This window comes from Neodiprion virginianus, chromosome 2, assembly GCF_021901495.1.
Source record: "Neodiprion virginianus isolate iyNeoVirg1 chromosome 2, iyNeoVirg1.1, whole genome shotgun sequence".
Taxonomy (NCBI): Eukaryota; Metazoa; Arthropoda; class Insecta; order Hymenoptera; family Diprionidae; genus Neodiprion; species Neodiprion virginianus.
In genome coordinates this window covers 3504629-3523768 of record NC_060878.1, presented here as the reverse complement: position 1 = coordinate 3523768, position 19140 = coordinate 3504629, and the positions used below count along the sequence as shown (strand labels likewise).

The following is a 19140-nucleotide window of genomic DNA, read 5'->3' as shown; positions in this document are numbered from 1 at the left end:
ATTTGACTTATTATCATGCTATTATGTCATTTTTCTGATAAACAACTGCATGCCATATTGTTATTACTACACAGTGAGTAAATATCACTGCACATACACAGATGAATTCACGATGGCATAGATATACGGATCTAAATGGTTATTCTGAAAATTATATCTCGGCACATTTTCGTCCGACGAATCTATTGCAAGATCTACATTCACAAAAACATTTACCATTAATTTTTATAGTATCTTTCGTAACAAAGTTATCAATCGATAGGTTATGTTTCGCCAGCTGTCAAAATCAGCTGATTCGTTATTGGTATCACTGTAAGCTTATTGCAGAGTGAGCAATATTAAGAAAAAAATTTCTAGTCACTGCGTGAATGTTTTTCCTAGTTAAAAATATATTGAAACACGTGCGTGACTCCCTGCTCAATAATGCTTGTGAATAAAATGTTTCCAACTTAAGTGAATTAAAAAACATAGTAAAAATGTAAAGTATTTAAATTCATAAATTATATAAGAATCATTCAAAGTATTAATAATAATTATAAACACGAGCACGGGTTGGCATAATGGTTAAACATTTGCAACCGGCGTTGAAATCCTAATATTATTTTATTAAGTCTGCATTTAACGTGTATGGTAGATAAAATTTGGAGGCCAGTCGTCGGCGAAAATAATGTTAACGAATAAGAATAAACCAAATGAATCGTAAATCGTAATAAAATAATGTAGTTTATTAATAATTTTGTTTTTTCCGCCCTTACAGGCGGAGCTCAGGGAATTTTAAGTCCGCATGGCGACTACTGTCAGCAGCGGCCATTTTGCTGCCTTCACATCTGACATGTCTTTCTAATGTTATTATCGATGCATACTGGGTTTTGTACTAATGCCTCTATAATTCTTATTAAAAATTGTGCATTCGGACTAAGTATCGAGTGTTTTTGATCATTTCATACGACGGAGGCGAGGCTCGAAGAAATCTGTTTGACTCACGACCTTGGCAAAGCGTACAGTAAATAAATATACCACACTCGAGTATCCAGTTAAATTATCCACATACATACACACACACACACACACGCACACACACCAGCAATATTTTGGAGCCTAAATTTTGATGAGTAAAAAGTAGAGGTGTTTTATAAACAGCGCCAAAGCTTTAACTTGGATCGATCATCCCCTAGTGTTAAAGTGCCTTGCATTTATAATTTGTACGAAGAAAGAAAAAAAAAGTGAACATAACCAAAAATCAGTGACCTGCCCCAACGTCAAATGTTTTAATCGAGATGTCAAGCCAGAGGCAACTCTTAATTTTGGCTAAATAATGATTCCGTCTTTCTGTGCGCTTGATAATTTCCATTTATTCCGGTACCCAATCTTGTGTTTGTAAAAAACCAACCGACTCAATATCAATGATACAAAATGTGTATTTGAACCGAAGAGAGATCGGCTAGGCTCATGTTTTCAAGTACTGTGATCACAGACTGAGCTGACCTTTGTTTAGTTACACAGTAAAGTATAAAATGCATAGCATGAAACTACCATAATTAATATTGGATATCTTCAGGGTCTAGAAAACTCAAGACAAGGAACAAAGATGTTGCATGGATCGGCGTGGATAGCCAATGCTGATAACGTGTTCGTTGTGCATACAGAAAGCGCTACACATACAGCGTAATCCAAGACCTAGCCCAAGGAGTACGGGTGAATTTTTTGATCATTTGGGGATGCAGGTGGAACGGAGGAAAGCAGACGAAGCATACGGCGAAGTTACCTCGCCTCCTGTGCTCAATCATGGACAATAAGTTGAAGTTTTCAGACCGGCTAAAGGCTCTGCTCAAAACTGAGGCTCGCCAAGAAGTGGATCCTTATGTATTTAACGAGCCAGAGCCGCTTACCGCCATAAACAGTAGGAATGTCAAGAACCAATCTTCCAAGAATTCCAAGCCCAGTCTAAACCATAAAATAGTTAAGAACAACAGGGCCAAAGGCAAATGTACAAGACAGAGGATCAAACCTGAGTCCGGATCGGTAGCTGCCTCAAGAATAGTGAACAGAGACAAAGAATCCGAGGTCGACGTCGAGGGAACAGGACGGGGTCTCGAGCTCAGGTTTTCAAATTCTATTCAAAGGAAGCAGAGACACCTCGAAAACCTGCTTAGGTTGAAGCCGAAAAGACACAGACGAGACCACATGCTTCTCTACTATCCTAGAGCCGGAGACGAGATATCAGACAGCGATTCAAGCGGGGATGAAACTGCAGTATATCAGCGTCACTGGTTCTCTGTCGAAAATACAAGCGGAGTGAATAGATCTGCCCGATTATCGCAGCTACGGTCTCATCTCAGACGACGATTGGCTCAGCTACAGAAAAGTAGACCTGAATCGGAGAGCCAGCTGCAGGAGAAGGCTCAGTGTTTGCTAGAGGCTGCTTGGAGAGATCCTGAGGCAACAGCTCGAGCCTTGTACGATTCGCCAGGGAGCAGTAAAGCGGTCGATAGTCCTCTTCTGGTCGGCACGTTGTGCGGTGTTGAAGGCTGCTGCCAGATATCATTACCGTGCACCCGCCACTGCTCGCGTCACATAATGATCAATGGGGATCAACTTCTGTTCGAGCATTGCACGGCAAAGTTTAGCGACAACACGCAGTGCTGTATACCGGTATTCGACGTCGCACACGAACTACCACTTTGCCCTGAACACGCGAGAAAAAGGGACAATTATCATCGCAAAGCTCAAGAGTCAAAACCGAAAAAAGCAAGGAAGAAACCGACATCTCCGACCATATCGAGACCGAAGCCTAAAGCCAGACCCAAGAAACGAAAGAGACCATCATGCAGTAGATCCGAGACTAAAAATTGCGACGTTATTCAGGATCAGAATCATTACGTGAACCAGATCAGTACCAGCGATAATCACACAAAGACTTTGAACAATTTAAATGCTCCTCAAGGTACGTCGCACTCCTCGGGCCTCAATTTGGGCCTTGGTCTTGGGTCCCTTGGTCTTGGCACAGCGCTCAAGGCCGATCTCGGTGATCATGAAGTATTCGCCTCCCTCGACCCAGCCGAACATGATTTTGGCAACGTTCTCAATAACTTGCCCGCCGACGCGTTCAATGACTTATTTATTGGTAATACATGTTAATAAATAATACAACAAATGAAATCATTTCTTTCCGTTTATGCTATGTGTTCAAGTTACGTTTATTTCTAGAAACAGATTGCGTTTTATATATCTGAGAATCGGTTTTAATCTCATATTTATTTATCGGTATCGTCTCAATTTGCTTACAACAGTTTTGGTATTCATTTATACAGTTATCGGATCAAATATTTGAAGGGCTGTTAGAACGTCGTTTTCTGCTGATATCTTCGAGCAATTCTTTGAAATCATTTGAAATCACAATTTCACATTACTTAGTACGTACATTGCAACTTCAAAATAAGTAAATTAATCAAATGAAATGTGTCTTTTTTTTTTTCCACTGCTGTGGCCAAGAACTGTCGAAGAATAGTGGTCCAGAAATAGTCCTCTAATCATTCTGGACACGCATCACAATGGATATGAGAAAACTAGAATTCTTAGGAATTGTTATTGTAGTAGCCCGCATGTGTAGTCGAAGCAAGATTGGCAGTATAATGAAATAAAATGCTGCGGCCATTAGAAAAATGCGTAATGCTATGCATTATATGCTCGTTCTGTTATGATGATTTGAATGTGAGCAATGAATGCGTAAAAGAAGCAGGGATAGAAAAATCTAAGTTGTCGTTATTTTAACGATCTCATGAAGAGCATGCAGTCTATGTTTTCACTTTGGAAGTGCATGTAGGAAATTTAACAAAAAAAAAAAAACAAAAAACAACGTTCTTCAAACTCCCAGCTCTCGAATTCGCTGTTTCTAGTCTAACGTTAATCCTACCAAAATCTGAGCTAGAGCGAAGTGATTTTGAAGTGGTGCCTAAGTCAACTTATTCTTTAATATCGGTTCCTTAATGTACAACAAAATCGTCTTGTATAACTGCGACAAAAAATATACAGATAATTCGGAAAGATTTAATCTTATAAATTTAGGCATGGTAGGTTTGAGTGAATAAAGGTAATAAGAATGGTACATACCTTTTCTGAAGCACAGTAGTAGTAAATACTGCGCCGAACGTCCCTGTTGTGTATATATAAATAAAGGTCAGATGGTATTTGATAAATACTCTCTCTCTCTCTCTCTTTCTCTCTCTCTTTCTTTCTTTCACTCACTTTTTACTCTCTGTGTTCTGTAGCGGATCATGGTGTAACTGCAACTCTCAATAGCTAATGTTAACTAATGGTAGAAAAAATATGTACAAAAATAAGAACCGTGTTGTCTGATAAAATTCCCGGCTATGTTTTGTTGCAGAGAGCAGAAACGGGGAGTACGAGCCTTCAAGAGAAGAGGAAGAAGAGCTGGAGCGGGCTTTGGAAGCAGTGGATAAGGATGTTCGCAATTTAGAGCGCATGGGTCAAAGTCACGGTCTTTTAGAACCTGCTTTGCTTGCCCAGCTCATGTCCGACATTGCTTCGTAGCCCCCTCCACCCCTCGCACCTCATTAACGCAACCCTGAAATGATTAGGTTCGCCCGTGTTCCTTATAACGTAGAAAAAAATGCTGTTTGTGTCTGTGCTCGAAAAATGAAATATTGTACTACTAACTGTGGATGTATAGTTATTACAATTTCTGAATATTGTTAAAGAGTGGTATCTATATTGAATGAGTATAACGGCTCAGTCGGAGTAGTGCGAACAAGAGGATAGGTGTTTTATCATATTTTGAGAACTTTCAATTATACCCAATAAATACAATTAGTGATAAAAATTTCGTTACCAATCTTAAGTTTACTAAATTGTTAATATTGTGGGAAATTTTTCATTCAAAATATGACTAAGACGCCCTTTTGTTCTCATTATACCTAATGGTTAATTGGCAAAGAGATATTTCCTAATTTTCCTTCTTTAGAAGTAATAATTCTTCATCTTATAATCATTATGGAATTGGATCAGCTGCACCGTTGCACAGGCACACGACTGAATTGATAAGAAGCGTACCTCATACACATAACACATCTGTTATATCAATCGTGATTCATACATCAAAATGTTATAATTAATAATATTAATATGAACGCATAACGATCGATATTTTCGCCAGATCCACGCTGTATTATATTCATCTAGACAATTATTAATTATTTGTTAGTTACAATTAAACAATAGCATAACAATGAGAAATTCAAATGGAGTTTCGAGTTGCAAAAACTGTGAATTGCAACCTTTGCAAACGTCCGCGCAAAGTCTTCATCACCCGTTTAAACGAAAGAACAGGTATTTCTTTTCTAGTTTCATTATTTCGAATGGGGATTAAACTTTCAGAATTGTTAGATAGTCGCTATTTATTTATTGAAACACTGTAAATCAAATATTTGTGTAAATTATTTGATTAAAACTACACTGGCGCTATGTCAGGAAGTTTTTGTCAAAAAAAAAAAAAAAACAAAAAAGAAAAGTGTACAACAAATTGAATAAAATATCACAATTTTGAAAGATTGTCCCTCCAGATATGATTGCGGTAGTGCAACACCATAAGGTGTATCAAAATAAATTTGTTATACGAATTAAATATATGTTGCGTGCAAGCAAAACAAACAAGTAACCAGTGAGACTCCATATTGGAGGTTCAATACTATTGTATCCTTACTGTTAACGGTTACTGCTATATTTAATTGTATAGTCGGCAGTTATATTATCATTAATGGGAAATAAGAAATGTCAAACGTGAACGTAGCACCATTGTCCGCTGCTCCTAATGTACCTATATGTTTATGTCTTGTAACATATTATAATTACTACTCTGATTAGGCAGTACCAATTATAATAAGCATATTTTTTACATCGCCTCGTAGCACTTAGTCATATCTTTCCCCATTTCACACATTTATTTTATACAAAGGAAAAAAAAAAAAAAAAGAAGAGAAAGAAAAACTAACAGCGCATTTTCATAAAACTAATTCATTGTCTCCGCACATTAATAATCCCATTTCTGACTCATCAGTTCTATCATTCGTATGCTACAAAGTATGAAATTAATCTTTTTGCTTCAATAATTACCGACCATATTTTCATCAATTGATTTCAATGTACAAAAGAATTCGTTATTAACTGCTACAGAGGCTAATTATTCTGGTGCAAACTCAGGATCCGAACGTTACAATGGCTCGATAGCAAAAATTTATAGTAATCCATGCCCTGATTGTGTCTAATTAAGCACGCAAGGCCAAAGTTTATGACTTTGAATAAGTAATGCAGAACCGCTGATACTTTCAACCCTGCACGTGTTAGTCGAATGACAAAATCATCAGAAGATGAGACCATGATATTTTTCATACCGTTGAATTGAATCTTGAAAACATGATTATATCAAACTTATCGTAATCACGTTTACAATCATGCTTGTGGTTTTGATGAGGCATTGATCTCTTGTAACTGAATGTCCTAAATTGACATTGACATATTTTTTATTGAAAACCAAAAACCGCTTATGAACTGTATACAATAATGATTGAAGCTACCCTGTCTAAACATGAAAATTGATTTGATTTTTACAATAAAGAATTGCGTATGCTGTTATGGTAGATAATTCAACGAATTTAGATGTGAAAAATTCACATTGTAAATTTGGAGCAAAAAAGAAGAAGGAAATAGTCAAGTTCATATCGATGTGGTATCAATGAGATTTTTAAAACTATTTTGAGTTATTGTTCGCTGGCTTCTATAGAGACTATATCGACGTAATTCTTATTGGAGCACTTCATAGCTCTGGCAATCCACTTTTTCCGCGCGACTTCTCTTGCTGCCTGACTACCCCCGTATTTCACCGAGCCAGGTTCAACTGGATACTCAGCAATTAATTCCGGATCATCCCCAAACGTTGGCATACTTATAATTTCGTGCACCTCGTGTAATTGCTGAAAATATTAAGATTCTCCAGTTACGTTTCTCGTAGTAGCATCGAAATATGTACCTGAAAGCCACAGAGTCCTAACTCCAATTTTAATTACTTGAATTGAACAATGGGACATTCGATCAAATTATGTATCAATTATACAGATAAGATTTTTTTATATCTTCATTCCCTGCAAACGTTACAATGTTATTAATAACAAACGTTAAAAATGTTTATTTATTGTCGATACGTAAAATTGTATCACGATTCTCATCTTGATTCTCGATTTATTTTTTCTTCAACTATGAAATTTATACTGAAATACGTAATCGTCACCTGATATTGGTTGATGAATTGAATGAACATGAATTAAGGAGCCTCGTAATTATATCGTACGACCTCTAGAGAATGAAAAATGTTTCCCAGAAATAACAACATAAAATGGTCAACGAAACCTTTGACGAAGTTACAATTGTATGCTATAACGTTGCAACATTTTGTTCAGTAATAATTTCAGCTTTTAATTTCTAATTCTTAAACGTGGATCTCTAAGTCACTGCCAAATACGATGAAAACAGTAATAGAATATTACCTGTTACAGTACCTATGCTAGTTTAGATTCGATAAAAATTCTTCATTCATTAAACAGTTTAATATTATAAGGTATTCATGTATAAATTATTCATCTAATTATGATTAATATGCATAGAAAAATAAATACGAGTAATTGGAAACAGGATTTCAACAAAGCTTCTTAGATCTCCCAACATGGAACTGAAAATGTGGAGTTAGAATTCTATGGATTTCACGACAAGTAAAATTTAAATCCATACTCTGTTTACCGTGACTAAAGCGAAACTGTGGAGTATGTAGTACATTTGAATGAAAATATAGCTGCGGATATTGGCAATTAGAGTGAAATCTACGTTTCGTATCAACTTACAATTCTCTTTTGGACTCCCTCAGAGTCCCTCTTTTCCCATTTCTCTTTTTCCAAGTCAACGCTCATCCGATCATCTGGCTTATCTTCATCCACGTTCGTACGTATAAGCATCATATCATAATCCGAACGCGATTGACCTAAAATACCTACTTTGATTCCTAAGTTTTGCAGCTCCGTCTCATCCGCCAGTAAAGCTTTTTCTAAATACTCAATTCTCGGGTCATGTGTTTCAAAATACGGAATTCCTATAATTCGACACATATTTCACCATCATTTGAAAATTTTCACTCGATTGGTATACAAAAAAAATAGAATTTTAAGTCAGCTCAACTAGATTCGTATTTTTAAGTTTATTTAGTTACGCGGATCAACGTTTCTCAGTTTTTGAGCTTCGCAAGTTCTGTCATATGCAATGTGTATGCTTTTTATTACCTATAGATAAGACACGATAGTCACAGCATGTGTTTATGATTTGATAAGGCAACGGCGAGTTTCTTAAGAGCTTCCTCTTAGCAGGTATTTTTGGCCCCTGCAAAACGCGAATCTCATCCTCAGACATAGTATCTGTAATTAAATTGCCGCACAATCGTTTTGCTGTGTTGAAAGAGTCTGTTCTGAACAATCGATGCATCTCTATTTCTGAAATACGAATATATACGATATTCATATTAGGTATCACGGATAGTAGAGAGCGCGACAAAATGGTTCATAAAATCTACCGCATGCAGTAAGCGTTGTTCAATTACAGGTCTTTACATTTGCAGGTCTATCTATGAAATTCAATACAACAATTAATTTTACCATCAAGTTTTACTGTAAGAAACAAAAATTGAGAATCTCTAATCCGACTTTTTAAGATGGTACAATAACTGCAGAGAGAGAACTTCTTCGAAGAGAAGAATGTTTTTTATTGCAAAAAGTAGCAACTGACCAATGAGACATGAATGTTTTCTCTGTAGAGCAATCCAGACGACTTTATGCGACATCCTGATTAGAGTTTCAAAAATTCTCAGATCTTTTTCTCCTTGCGATTGTCCAGACGGTTCGTCACTGGGTGATTTCTTATTAGCAACCATGTGATGGTACGGGAGACTGTCCTTGGCTCCAATTAATATATCGCAATATTCTCGACCGACCAGAGATCGTAAATTCTGCATTTCATCACTCTGCCTCAACTGTCCACCCGATGCTAGAGGATTTGGAGCTTTTCTTGCCGTAGCTGCTCGCTTCTGGCACAAATCTTCCCATACTTCTATGTAATGTTGGAAATAGATTATAAGAGACCTCACAAATCGATCCACCACCGGCTCGTGAAAGAAGTTGATAAACTCTATACTGATCGGATTTATCACCAGGAATATCACGATATCTTTAATATCTTGAAGGGTAATCACATTTGGTTCGGTGGGGCCAACTTTTCTCATCAAGTTTCGCCTAAATTGCATCTGTTACAATATCATAAAATGAATTACCGGAGATCTAGCACAACAATTCAAGCAAAGTAAAAGTTTTGAGTAGCTCAAATAACGTGTTTCCTTTTAAGACCAGTTTGACAATTTTTACCTTATCGTCCGGACTTAAAGTTTCAGCAAATTTCAGTTCTAAATATGCATGTGGACAGTAGACATCGGATTTTTTCGACTTTTGAGGATGTTTTCTGAGACCATTGCCTGCTTGTTCACTCTCTTGTTTCGGGGCTCTGCTATGATATTATCAATGTGCATAAAAATCGTAACAAGAATATATGCCATAGGCAAAATCGATGTAATTTGTACTAATAAAATCGTATCTTAACGTCGAGTCATTAGCGAATTTGTGAACTGGTTAGATGCTTTGAAAATATCGTACGATTTGGAAATTCATTTATTCTGACTAACAGTATTGAAGTTGCTGAATTCAATTTATTCAGAAGCTGGGCTAAGTAATGGTAAGTAATTTTACTTCCGAACAAACCCCAATAAATACAAGCAGTCGTTGCTTTCGTCCCATAAAAATCTTTTTTCACATGGAACACTCGCCTGCATAATTAATGTTTTTCATAAGTTCGATCCTAGTTAAAAATTAACATGAACGATAAATTATGTTTGAATGAAGCTAAAAAGAAAACATCAGACTGTAGCACATGAACTGCACTGGGTATTGATCAAATAATAATCACCCTGAATTTGAACTATAGCACTATAATGTATTGTGTTTTATCGTGTGAAATTATACCTTACAAAGGTAAGTTTCATTCGTGGAATAATAGGGAAAAAAAATATAATATACTACTTTGAAAGACTAGGAAGGCTGATATGATTGTATATCCATCAAAGCCCCATGCTTCCATAAAGCATATTCATGTGAACTCATAACGTTATAAAACAATATATAAACTCAAAATTCAGTTACTTTCAACTTTTCAAGATTTAGGCGTTGTAGAAAAATAAATTGAACCATAACATTAATTATTTGAGTACTTTAATTTTCATTTGCTCTGTCCTAAACCTGTAATAATTGAAGTAACTGAACTTTATCTTCACATTTTGCTGTGTGAATATTATGAACTTCAACCTCATGTAATCGCAAGTGTTCATATAAAGCGAAAACAAATATTGAAACACGTTATTGGACATCAAATAATTTGGGAAATAAACATGAATACGAAATGAATAATCAAATATGTTTAGACTTAATACGTTTATTAACAATTACGGGATTCTCACAACAGACTAAATACGACTACTTTTAGATTCCCTAAGGTAAAATCCTGGCATTGTATCTAAGATAGATTTATCCTCAGGAAAAATGGGTTCTGCAGTATTTTTGTAATACTCCTCAGGCACTGTGAATTTCTTTTTGTCAATTTGAAATAATCTACATCTTACTTTAACCTGTTCTTTTTTATTTATTGTAACGGTAATGTAAAAGTCTTTACCCTCCATTGCTGGATTTGGTCCTGAAATTGGTTTGTCGGGTAGTGTTATAGATTCATCTTGCAGGTGAAATCCTGATCTGCGAAGCCATGTTCTGATATGCCATTTTTCCAACACCCATGGATTGGTGTTTGACATTAAAACAGGCAGCGTCCTAGTCGACAAAACATTAATCGTGCGTTCTACATAAGGACTGCTATATCGGCTGACTTGATCATCTGCAGCCGCCTTAGTCTTATCAATATTTTCCGGAGTTGCATACATCGCTAATCTTGGCAACAAAAGCTTAGTATAACCTTTGTTACGTGGAACCGTAACTAGGTCTCCTTTGTTGCCCAGGCCTTCGACGTACGATGTTAAAATCAATTGCAAATCTGGTTTCTTGCGCACATTGGTATCCTCGACAAGCTCGTACACAAAGTGTCTTCCTCTGAGGACTTTCGATGGACCATTTTTCTTCGCGAGGCCAGGAGGTGTTCGCCTCTTCAGTATAAATGTGTTCTGAAGAAATGACAATTTCACATACATGTTACATATGCGTAGTGTGAACAAATCGAACGTGCGAGGTTACGACGCGCATTGCTTACCCGTGTTTGTTGTGATAAAAAACCATTATATGCGGCCAAAAATGGGGAAGACAGGTACTGAAGATTCTTTGACAGGTTTACCGAATTATTCCACATTTTTTATATTAAATTCCTTCAACGAGAGAGGGCCCAATTTATTGAAAATCAACTTTAGGTGCCCAACTACCCGGTCTAGTGAATAATATTATAGATATTATAGATGAAATTGAACAAAAACTGTTACCGACGGAACGGACAGTATCTGCAGAGCCTGCACCACTGATCACTAATACGGACTAGACAAGCTTCTGGGACTATTGCCTCTATATCATCGTTTTAACTGTTTTGTTTTAATTTTACAAATAATCAGGGGTCTGTTAAAAGTTGGGCAAGCGCGATTAAACACCAACAAACGATAATAAAACGATTCCGCACAAGCAGAATTAAATTCAATCTCAAAATACAATTGTGAGGTGCTGACGTCGCTTGAACTTCTTAGCCGAATTTGTTTTATTAATAACGACTCAACTATTGACTATTAAACGTCGGGAACTTACTGTCAAACACTAGCAAACGATAAAAAAATAAATCGATTCATTTGGGTGATAATGAGAAGCAAAATATGTGGAGATTTTATCCCGTCATAATCCTGTCGAATGAGTCGGTAAGTGCAGGAAAATAAAATTATCCTCAGAGCCATTTGGCGAAGCATTTCGGATTCGCTGAAAAGGTTTATCTGGGGTCTGCCGTCTTTGCAAATATCTCTGCTCAACGCCCAAACAAATATCACTATATACAATTGTGTTTTATAAATAGAATAGTAGTGCCTAGACTGATTAATTGGGCAGTCAGTAAAAATTATACAAGCGGGGAATAACGTAAATCGTCTTGATTGGTTTTTTTTTTTTTTTTTGTTATTGATCTTGATACGAATTTCCATAAGTTATACAATAAAAAAAAAAGATAAGGATTATGACTCAAGGCCACCCAAGGTGATTTGAATTGTGCCACGCGAACGGCAGTACGATCGCCACCGACAACCAGAAATGCATTACACATTTCCGGTTTATTACGGTCAATTCGTGGATCTACTTTTTGGGTGGAAAAAAAGTATATTTTCAAAAGTAATTGGTTAAAAACAAAAAAATCCAAAGAAAAAAAATCACACCAAACTGTGCGGGAAATTCGGAGAATTCCTGTACTTTGAAAAATTTCACATTACGGAAATGCGGTAGGCCTGCGAGGAGTAATACATCTAGCTGTTATAACCTTGTTACATTGGGGACATCTTACCATCTGTTTCCACCAAAAAAGTTGTCAACTCTGTGTCTATTTTGAGATACGAATTATTCGAAGAACCTGATACATAGGTCACTGAATTGTGAATTTCAGTACGACTTTGATACTTCTGTAAATCGTACAGCCTGCCAAACTGATCCAGCATTACTTCTTATTACCATACATTATACACGCTGCACTGTATCTCTAACAATTTCATTGCAAGGTTCTCTGGCGCAAATATTAAACGTCGTAACTTTAATTCAAAGAATTCATCTTGTTATATTTAACGTCTACGTCTTGTCATCGTCTCTTGTAAAGAACCGTTAAAAGTCACGTAAAATGAAGACTTGATATCTGGCTCATTCGATAGTTACAGATTCATAAAGCAACTGAACCCATATGTAAATGAAAGATTACAAAATTGTAACTGATCTGAGACAAGAAAGTATATTCCAATAGAGATAATTATAAAATTGTCTAACTGGAGCAAAAAATGTCAAAATCAGAAGATCACAACGACACAGACAACGCTTGCGTTGTATGTTTCAAGAATGTTGAGATTTACAGTATCGGAATGTGCGAACATCCAGTTTGTCACGATTGCAGTACTCGGATGAGAGTTTTATGTTGCCAGAACGAATGTCCTATATGCCGCCAAGACTTGCCAAAGGTTGTGTTTACCAGAGAAGTCAAGCCGTTTCGTCACTTGCGAAAAGGAAACCTTTTCGACAAAAGATACAACATTTATTTTGACGATGAAGGTATACAAGAGAGGTTCATCAAGCTGCTCGCGCATTCTTGTGACATTTGCAAAGAGAGACAAGTATTCAGCAACTTTAACAGCCTGAAGGATCACATGAGGAGACTTCATGAATTACATTATTGCGATCTGTGTGTTGATAATTTGAAGGTATCGTTCCCAATCAATCTTTTGTATTCAAAGATTGTCTACAATAATTGCAGAAAATTACATTTAGTCGTATCCTTAAAAATTGACTGCAAGTTACTCGAAACTAAATTATACACCTACAAATTTCTATTCACAGATTTTCTCTCATGAGAGACGGTGCTATACAAGGTCAGACCTTGCCCAACATAGAAGGAAAGGAGATGTGGATGATAGAAGTCACAAGGGACATCCTCTGTGCGAGTTTTGCGATCAGCGCTACATGGACAACGACGAGTTGTTCCGTCACTTACGAAGAGATCACTTGTATTGTCATTTCTGTGACGCGGATGGATTGCACCAATATTACAGTACTTACGATTATCTCAGAGATCACTTCAGGCTCGAGCATTTTCTGTGTGAGGAAGGTCCTTGCGCGGAAGAAAAATTCACCTGCGTATTTAGATCCGACATTGATTTGAAAGCACACAAGGCTAGCGTTCACGGTAAACAATTGGGAAAAGCAGCTGCTAAACAGGCTCGGACTTTGGAGCTGGAATTCACTTTAGCACCACGAGGTGATAGCAGAAACAATCGAAGGATGCCGGGGATTTCATCAGTGACTAGAAATTCCAGGGATCACAACAGTAACAGAGATTACAATAATCGGGAATATAACAACAGAGATTTTGAGCAGGAAGCTGGGGCAGTTGGTGGAGTTGATTATTTTCTGACCACAAATGAGCCAACCTATTTAAGGCAACCTTCTGTTGACTTTCAAAGCACTCAAGAGTTTCCTACGTTGGGCAACGCAACTCCGGTGGTTCCAAACCTAGGTCAGACAAAGAGTAGAGGAAACCTGACGATACGAAGCACAATGAGACCCACGACTTTGGATGTGACAGACGAAAACTTTCCTGCACTGGGTCCGGAGTCTTCTAGTGCTAGTGGAACTATTTCGAAAACTGTTAATTTGAGTGTCTCTAGCTCAAACAAGCTTGGTCCAAGTACACCACAACGCCAACAGAGCGCTACTTCAAACGTATCTATTCATGTTAATCATAAACCGAATGGTACTGTAACTACGAGAGTCTCGGGACCTAATATTAGGATTCGGCCCGCTCAACTGTCTCGAGATTCCGACTTTCCAGCATTGGGAAATCCTGAACCTAGTACAAACCTAAACACGGCACAATGGACAAAAGTTACCTGTACAAAGACACCGCATAACGTTGTTCCCAAGTCTAAAAAAGTTGCACCACCACCGCTGGCACCTTCGCCACCTATAGCATCTGGCAAAGATTTTCCGAGTCTCTCCAAATCATCGAAATCCAATAAGCAATCAACTATTTCTGTTGTACCGTCCACACCTTCGTGGGTTCAACCACAGACATCCGAAACGAACAGTGCGAAGGCTACGAGTGATTTTACTAAAGGAAAGACCAAAAAGAAAAAAGCTAAGCAGATCACAAATAGTAGTAATTCTAGCGGCAACGAATCCAGCAGTTCAAAATCGAATTCAAATGCCTCAAATTTAAACAAAGATAAAGAATCATTTAAGAATGCCGAGGATGTTGTCACAAAAGAAAACAGCGCATCGAAGAATTCGACTGATGAACCTAAGAAAGTTGAAGATGTTAAACGCGGTGGTGGAACTTCGAAAAGTAAAGCAGCATCGGCAATGGTGTCTGAGGAATTGAAGCAGAATGAAGAAGTGCCTCGGAAGGATAATGAGCAATCTAAAAAAGAGAAAAAGAAATCGAAAAATGTTTCGCAAATCAACGTTAGTTCCATGGACAACACATTCAACTCAGCAAGTTCAGTAAATGGGAATAGTAGTACAGTTAATGCTCAGCCAAATACAGTCCAGAGAAAACGTTCGGAGTTAAAAATTGATAGCCTGAAATCAACAAACAATAATACCAATTTTGAGGATTTTCCAGCCTTAGGATCTCTTCCAACCAGACCCCCAGGATTTACAGAACCTCCTCCAGGTTTTGGATCAGCTCCACCACCTCCGCCAGGATTCTTTGTCACACTGAATAGTGTTCAACGTCCGCAAAGTAATGGCTTGACCTTCACAAATAGTTCGGGTCAAAGTTACTCCATTTTACCAAACAACGACAAGCAGCAAGATAAACACTACGAATATGTACCGCCTCCAGATTTTTCCAAGAGAAATAAAAATCTAGTTGCCAAGGTCAGCGAAGAACTTGGTGTTTCAGAAGCGATAGAAGAGTTTCGATATCTTAGCGGACTTTTCAGACAGGGTACTTGCAATGCTCAGGATTATTACAGTCGTTGTCGCGACTCGATGGGTATGTCAGCATTTGGAACAATATTTCCAGAACTTCTCGTTCTTTTGCCAGACATTAGCAAACAACAAGAATTATTCAAGATTCATAAAAAAGAATCTGGTTCAAAACTCAAAGGGTTAGATGCGTGTGCAACATGTGCCCAAGTTGTAAAAAGCGGCTCTGACTTGAGAGCTCACTTATCCAGCCACGCCCTGGAAAATCATTTCCCTGTTCTTGGAAAAGTAGCACCTATCCAACAAAGTAACAGTTGGGTGAGAAAATGAGTACATAATTCTCACATGTGCAAACATCGTAACAAACCTGTAGATTATTGTAAGATTGTTAAAAAAACGAATACCCATCCCCGCAGTTTATTTGATCTTAACGTGCACTCGAGTTTTGGATATCGCTAATTGTAGTCTATCGAAATTTTAACATCATAGATAAGATGCACTACTCAAATTTTATAAAATATTTATACCATAAAGATGAAAATGGTTAATGAAATATCGACAAACTTCACATTTTCTCACTTATTCTGGAAATACAGGGAGCCTACATTTAATTGGAAGTTCATTGACCATTGCGCCGATTTTAGCAATAACTATCAGAATTTTTTTACTAAGATATTAAAGAAGAGCTCAATCGACAACTATAGATGAAAAAAAAAAAGAAAAAAGGAAATAGAAATACAAATATATGTGGACACTGCCAGTGAACACAATATATTATATCAGTACATTGTTAGCTATGTCCATCATCTATGAAATTAAGCATTTTTTTTTTTTTTTCATTCTAACTCGGTCAAGTTTTCGTTTTACTGTTGAATAATAACCAAAGTTCTGAGCAAAGAACGGAATACAATTTCTTTATATATTCATTTTTTTTTAACAAATGTTCGTGTCATCACGTATGATTCGTAAGCTGTTGCTATGTATATATTAAATACTTATGAACGATGAGTTTTCCTATGTAATTATGTAATAATATATATAAATATATATATCTATGTGTGTATATATATATATATATATATGTGTGTGTATATATATACATATATATATATAGATAGATATATATAGATACATAAGGTAATTATTAATAACATAGAAAAATAGGATAACACCAATATTAAGAATATTTGATACTTGATTGCCTAGTAGCCCTGTATCGAAATGTGTACCGTAAAAAGTTTTGTACAATAACGAAGTTATAAAATAAACGAGAATAAATCTTAAGACTTGAAATGATTTTCATAAAGTAAAGCGATATGATATTTCGTTATGAAAATTCATCATGAGAATTGGGATATTATTTTTTGATTTATTTATTATTCGCTTATCAACTAATTTCTTACAATACAAACCACTATTTTCAATGATGAATAGATCTTAGCAAGATATCTCACAATTTAAGTTCTTAGCTTATAACTATGAACATGACTAATCTTATAATTTTTTCGTTCTCTTCTTTTCTTCTTGTCAGCTTGACGTTACAAACAGTCTGTATTGTTGAAGGAGACACTGGTTGTGGCTTATTTAATTGCAGAGCCATAGGGAAAATTAATCAAATTTATGCGCAAATATTACTTAAAACTATTTATTAGTAAAGCATGACTAAAACTTGAGTTGAGTTAAAATTTTTAATTTTCTAAGACTCTCGTTACTTCACATTTTCCATAAATATCAATTTCACAAAATAATACATTCTTTTTAGAAAAATGTGAAGATAGATAATACTAGAATTAGTGCAAAAGTTTTAAAAAATATTACAAGGGTGTTGAAGAATTGAAACGGAGCTTTACCCCAAAATTTACATTTTTCAAAATTCATTTACATTAGCATTCTTCAAGGAATTGTACATTTGCTTTTTACATCTGGCGATTTGTTAGTACGACAATGAACACCCAAAATTTGGAGGCATTCACATTCCAAGAATATTAATTTTAAACAAAAGAATTTAGTTCAGATTCTGCCACGTAGGAATGAAATAATGAATCAATGTGTAAAGAAGGTAGTACAAATGTAAATGAAGACGAAGCGGTACGATTGCCGGTAACTACGATATCTTCAATTACTTTTCCCTACGCCAGTGATGCAATATAAGATAAACATTACAATTAATTGTTGGCGACGAATCACAAGCTGAAGATTCTATCACTTTTTAGCCAACTCATTGCTGAGCCAATCGAGCCCTTCGTAGAGTCCGTGTCCTTGGGTGGCGCAGGTGCTTTGAATGTACCAATGACGCCCTCGCAGGGCGTTAAGACCTAATTTGTCGGTGAGTTCGGCTGCCGACATGGCGTTGGGCAAATCCTGTTTGTTGGCAAAAACCAAAAGAACGGCGTCCCTCAGTTCGTCCTCTTGTAACATATTGGCTAGCTCTCGTTCTGCTTCGGCAATACGATCTCTATCGCTGCTGTCTACGACGTAAATCAGTCCTTGCGTATTTTGAAAGTAGTGCCTCCAGAGGGGTCGGATTTTGTCCTGACCACCAACGTCCCACACCGTGAAGCAGATGTTTTTGTACTCTACCGTTTCAACATTGAAACCAATGGTGGGTATGGTCGTCACGATTTCACCCAGCTTAAGCTTGTAGAGGATGGTTGTTTTTCCGGCAGCGTCGAGACCGACCATCAATATACGCATCTGCTTTTTGCCAAATAGGCGTGTTAAGAGGCTACTTATGGTCAGGCCCATTTTCGTCGTTTGAAAAGAGGTGTCGACTCGGCCCAAACCTCAAAATAAATATGCGGTCCTTCGTGTCAACTGCGATCCGGCTTCCCTCGATTCTATTCTACGAATAATTCAATGACCGATGAGTTAGCTTCTCGTATGCACGAAGGGTTACGCTGATCGTTTATATTACACACGAATGTCTCTGCGTCAGATTCCACTATAGACAAAAAATCCACTGATACCGTTCTCAGTCGGAGCAAAACGCGTAGTAAACGTCACCGAAGAGTAACAAAAGTCACCGGAAATAGCTGGCAGAAATCGCCATACGTAATACGAACAAATCACACCGTAATAACGAATAATGTAATTTGATCTGTCGGTAAAATCGAAAAACTAATTAACATTTATATTAAACATTGATAAAATGTGCTCGGTAGCTGAATGGGTAATAATAAACATAAAAAAAAAAAAAAGAAAACAACAACAAAACTCATTAGACGTATGAGATAGGCAAAGGAACTTCGCGAGTCATTTTCACACCGCCATGTTTTATTAGCGGAAAATTTGAAATTCAATAGTCAGCACAACTTCGTATGACGCAGTGTACGTA

General features: G+C 36.8%; 5 protein-coding genes across 8 annotated transcripts; 2 read left to right on the top strand and 3 right to left on the bottom strand.

The window, feature by feature from the left end:
- Window positions 1-388: 388 nt before the first annotated feature.
- Window positions 389-7698, top strand: LOC124298951 (INO80 complex subunit D). Of its 3 annotated transcripts, none has more exons than XM_046751687.1 (4): window positions 389-478; window positions 758-998; window positions 1559-3124; window positions 4385-7698. In XM_046751687.1, exons 3-4 carry the CDS (start codon window positions 1786-1788, stop codon window positions 4549-4551), a joined length of 1506 nt encoding a protein of 501 aa, XP_046607643.1. In that variant the 5' UTR covers window positions 389-478; window positions 758-998; window positions 1559-1785; the 3' UTR covers window positions 4552-7698. The 3 variants fall into 3 exon arrangements, with proteins under 3 accessions (XP_046607643.1, XP_046607642.1, XP_046607641.1); XM_046751686.1 differs by having other exon boundaries at window positions 758-1003; XM_046751685.1 differs by having other exon boundaries at window positions 758-3124.
- LOC124298952 (uncharacterized) lies at window positions 6414-10540 on the bottom strand. The gene is made up of 6 exons (XM_046751688.1): window positions 9861-10540; window positions 9471-9606; window positions 8839-9352; window positions 8340-8546; window positions 7908-8152; window positions 6414-6986 (listed from the first exon to the last, which is right to left on the bottom strand). Exons 1-6 carry the CDS (start codon window positions 9929-9931, stop codon window positions 6774-6776), a joined length of 1386 nt encoding a protein of 461 aa, XP_046607644.1. The 5' UTR covers window positions 9932-10540; the 3' UTR covers window positions 6414-6773.
- Window positions 10541-10571: 31 nt separating this feature from the next.
- On the bottom strand, window positions 10572-11671 carry LOC124298956 (39S ribosomal protein L9, mitochondrial). Its single transcript, XM_046751694.1, has 2 exons — window positions 11410-11671; window positions 10572-11323 (listed from the first exon to the last, which is right to left on the bottom strand). Exons 1-2 carry the CDS (start codon window positions 11503-11505, stop codon window positions 10619-10621), a joined length of 801 nt encoding a protein of 266 aa, XP_046607650.1. The 5' UTR covers window positions 11506-11671; the 3' UTR covers window positions 10572-10618.
- A 509-nt stretch (window positions 11672-12180) lies between these two features.
- LOC124298946 (E3 ubiquitin-protein ligase ZNF598) lies at window positions 12181-17558 on the top strand. Of its 2 annotated transcripts, XR_006906917.1 has the most exons (3): window positions 12181-13579; window positions 13716-16888; window positions 16925-17558. XR_006906917.1 is itself a non-coding variant. In XM_046751656.1 (2 exons), the coding sequence occupies exons 1-2, from the start codon at window positions 13163-13165 to the stop codon at window positions 16134-16136; spliced, it is 2838 nt and encodes a 945-aa protein (XP_046607612.1). In that variant the 5' UTR covers window positions 12181-13162; the 3' UTR covers window positions 16137-17558. The 2 variants fall into 2 exon arrangements, 1 of the variants encoding a protein (XP_046607612.1); XM_046751656.1 differs by having other exon boundaries at window positions 13716-17558.
- On the bottom strand, window positions 17156-18971 carry LOC124298959 (ADP-ribosylation factor 2). The gene has a single exon (XM_046751698.1). The coding sequence runs from the start codon at window positions 18549-18551 to the stop codon at window positions 18009-18011; it is 543 nt and encodes a 180-aa protein (XP_046607654.1). The 5' UTR covers window positions 18552-18971; the 3' UTR covers window positions 17156-18008.
- Window positions 18972-19140: the final 169 nt, after the last annotated feature.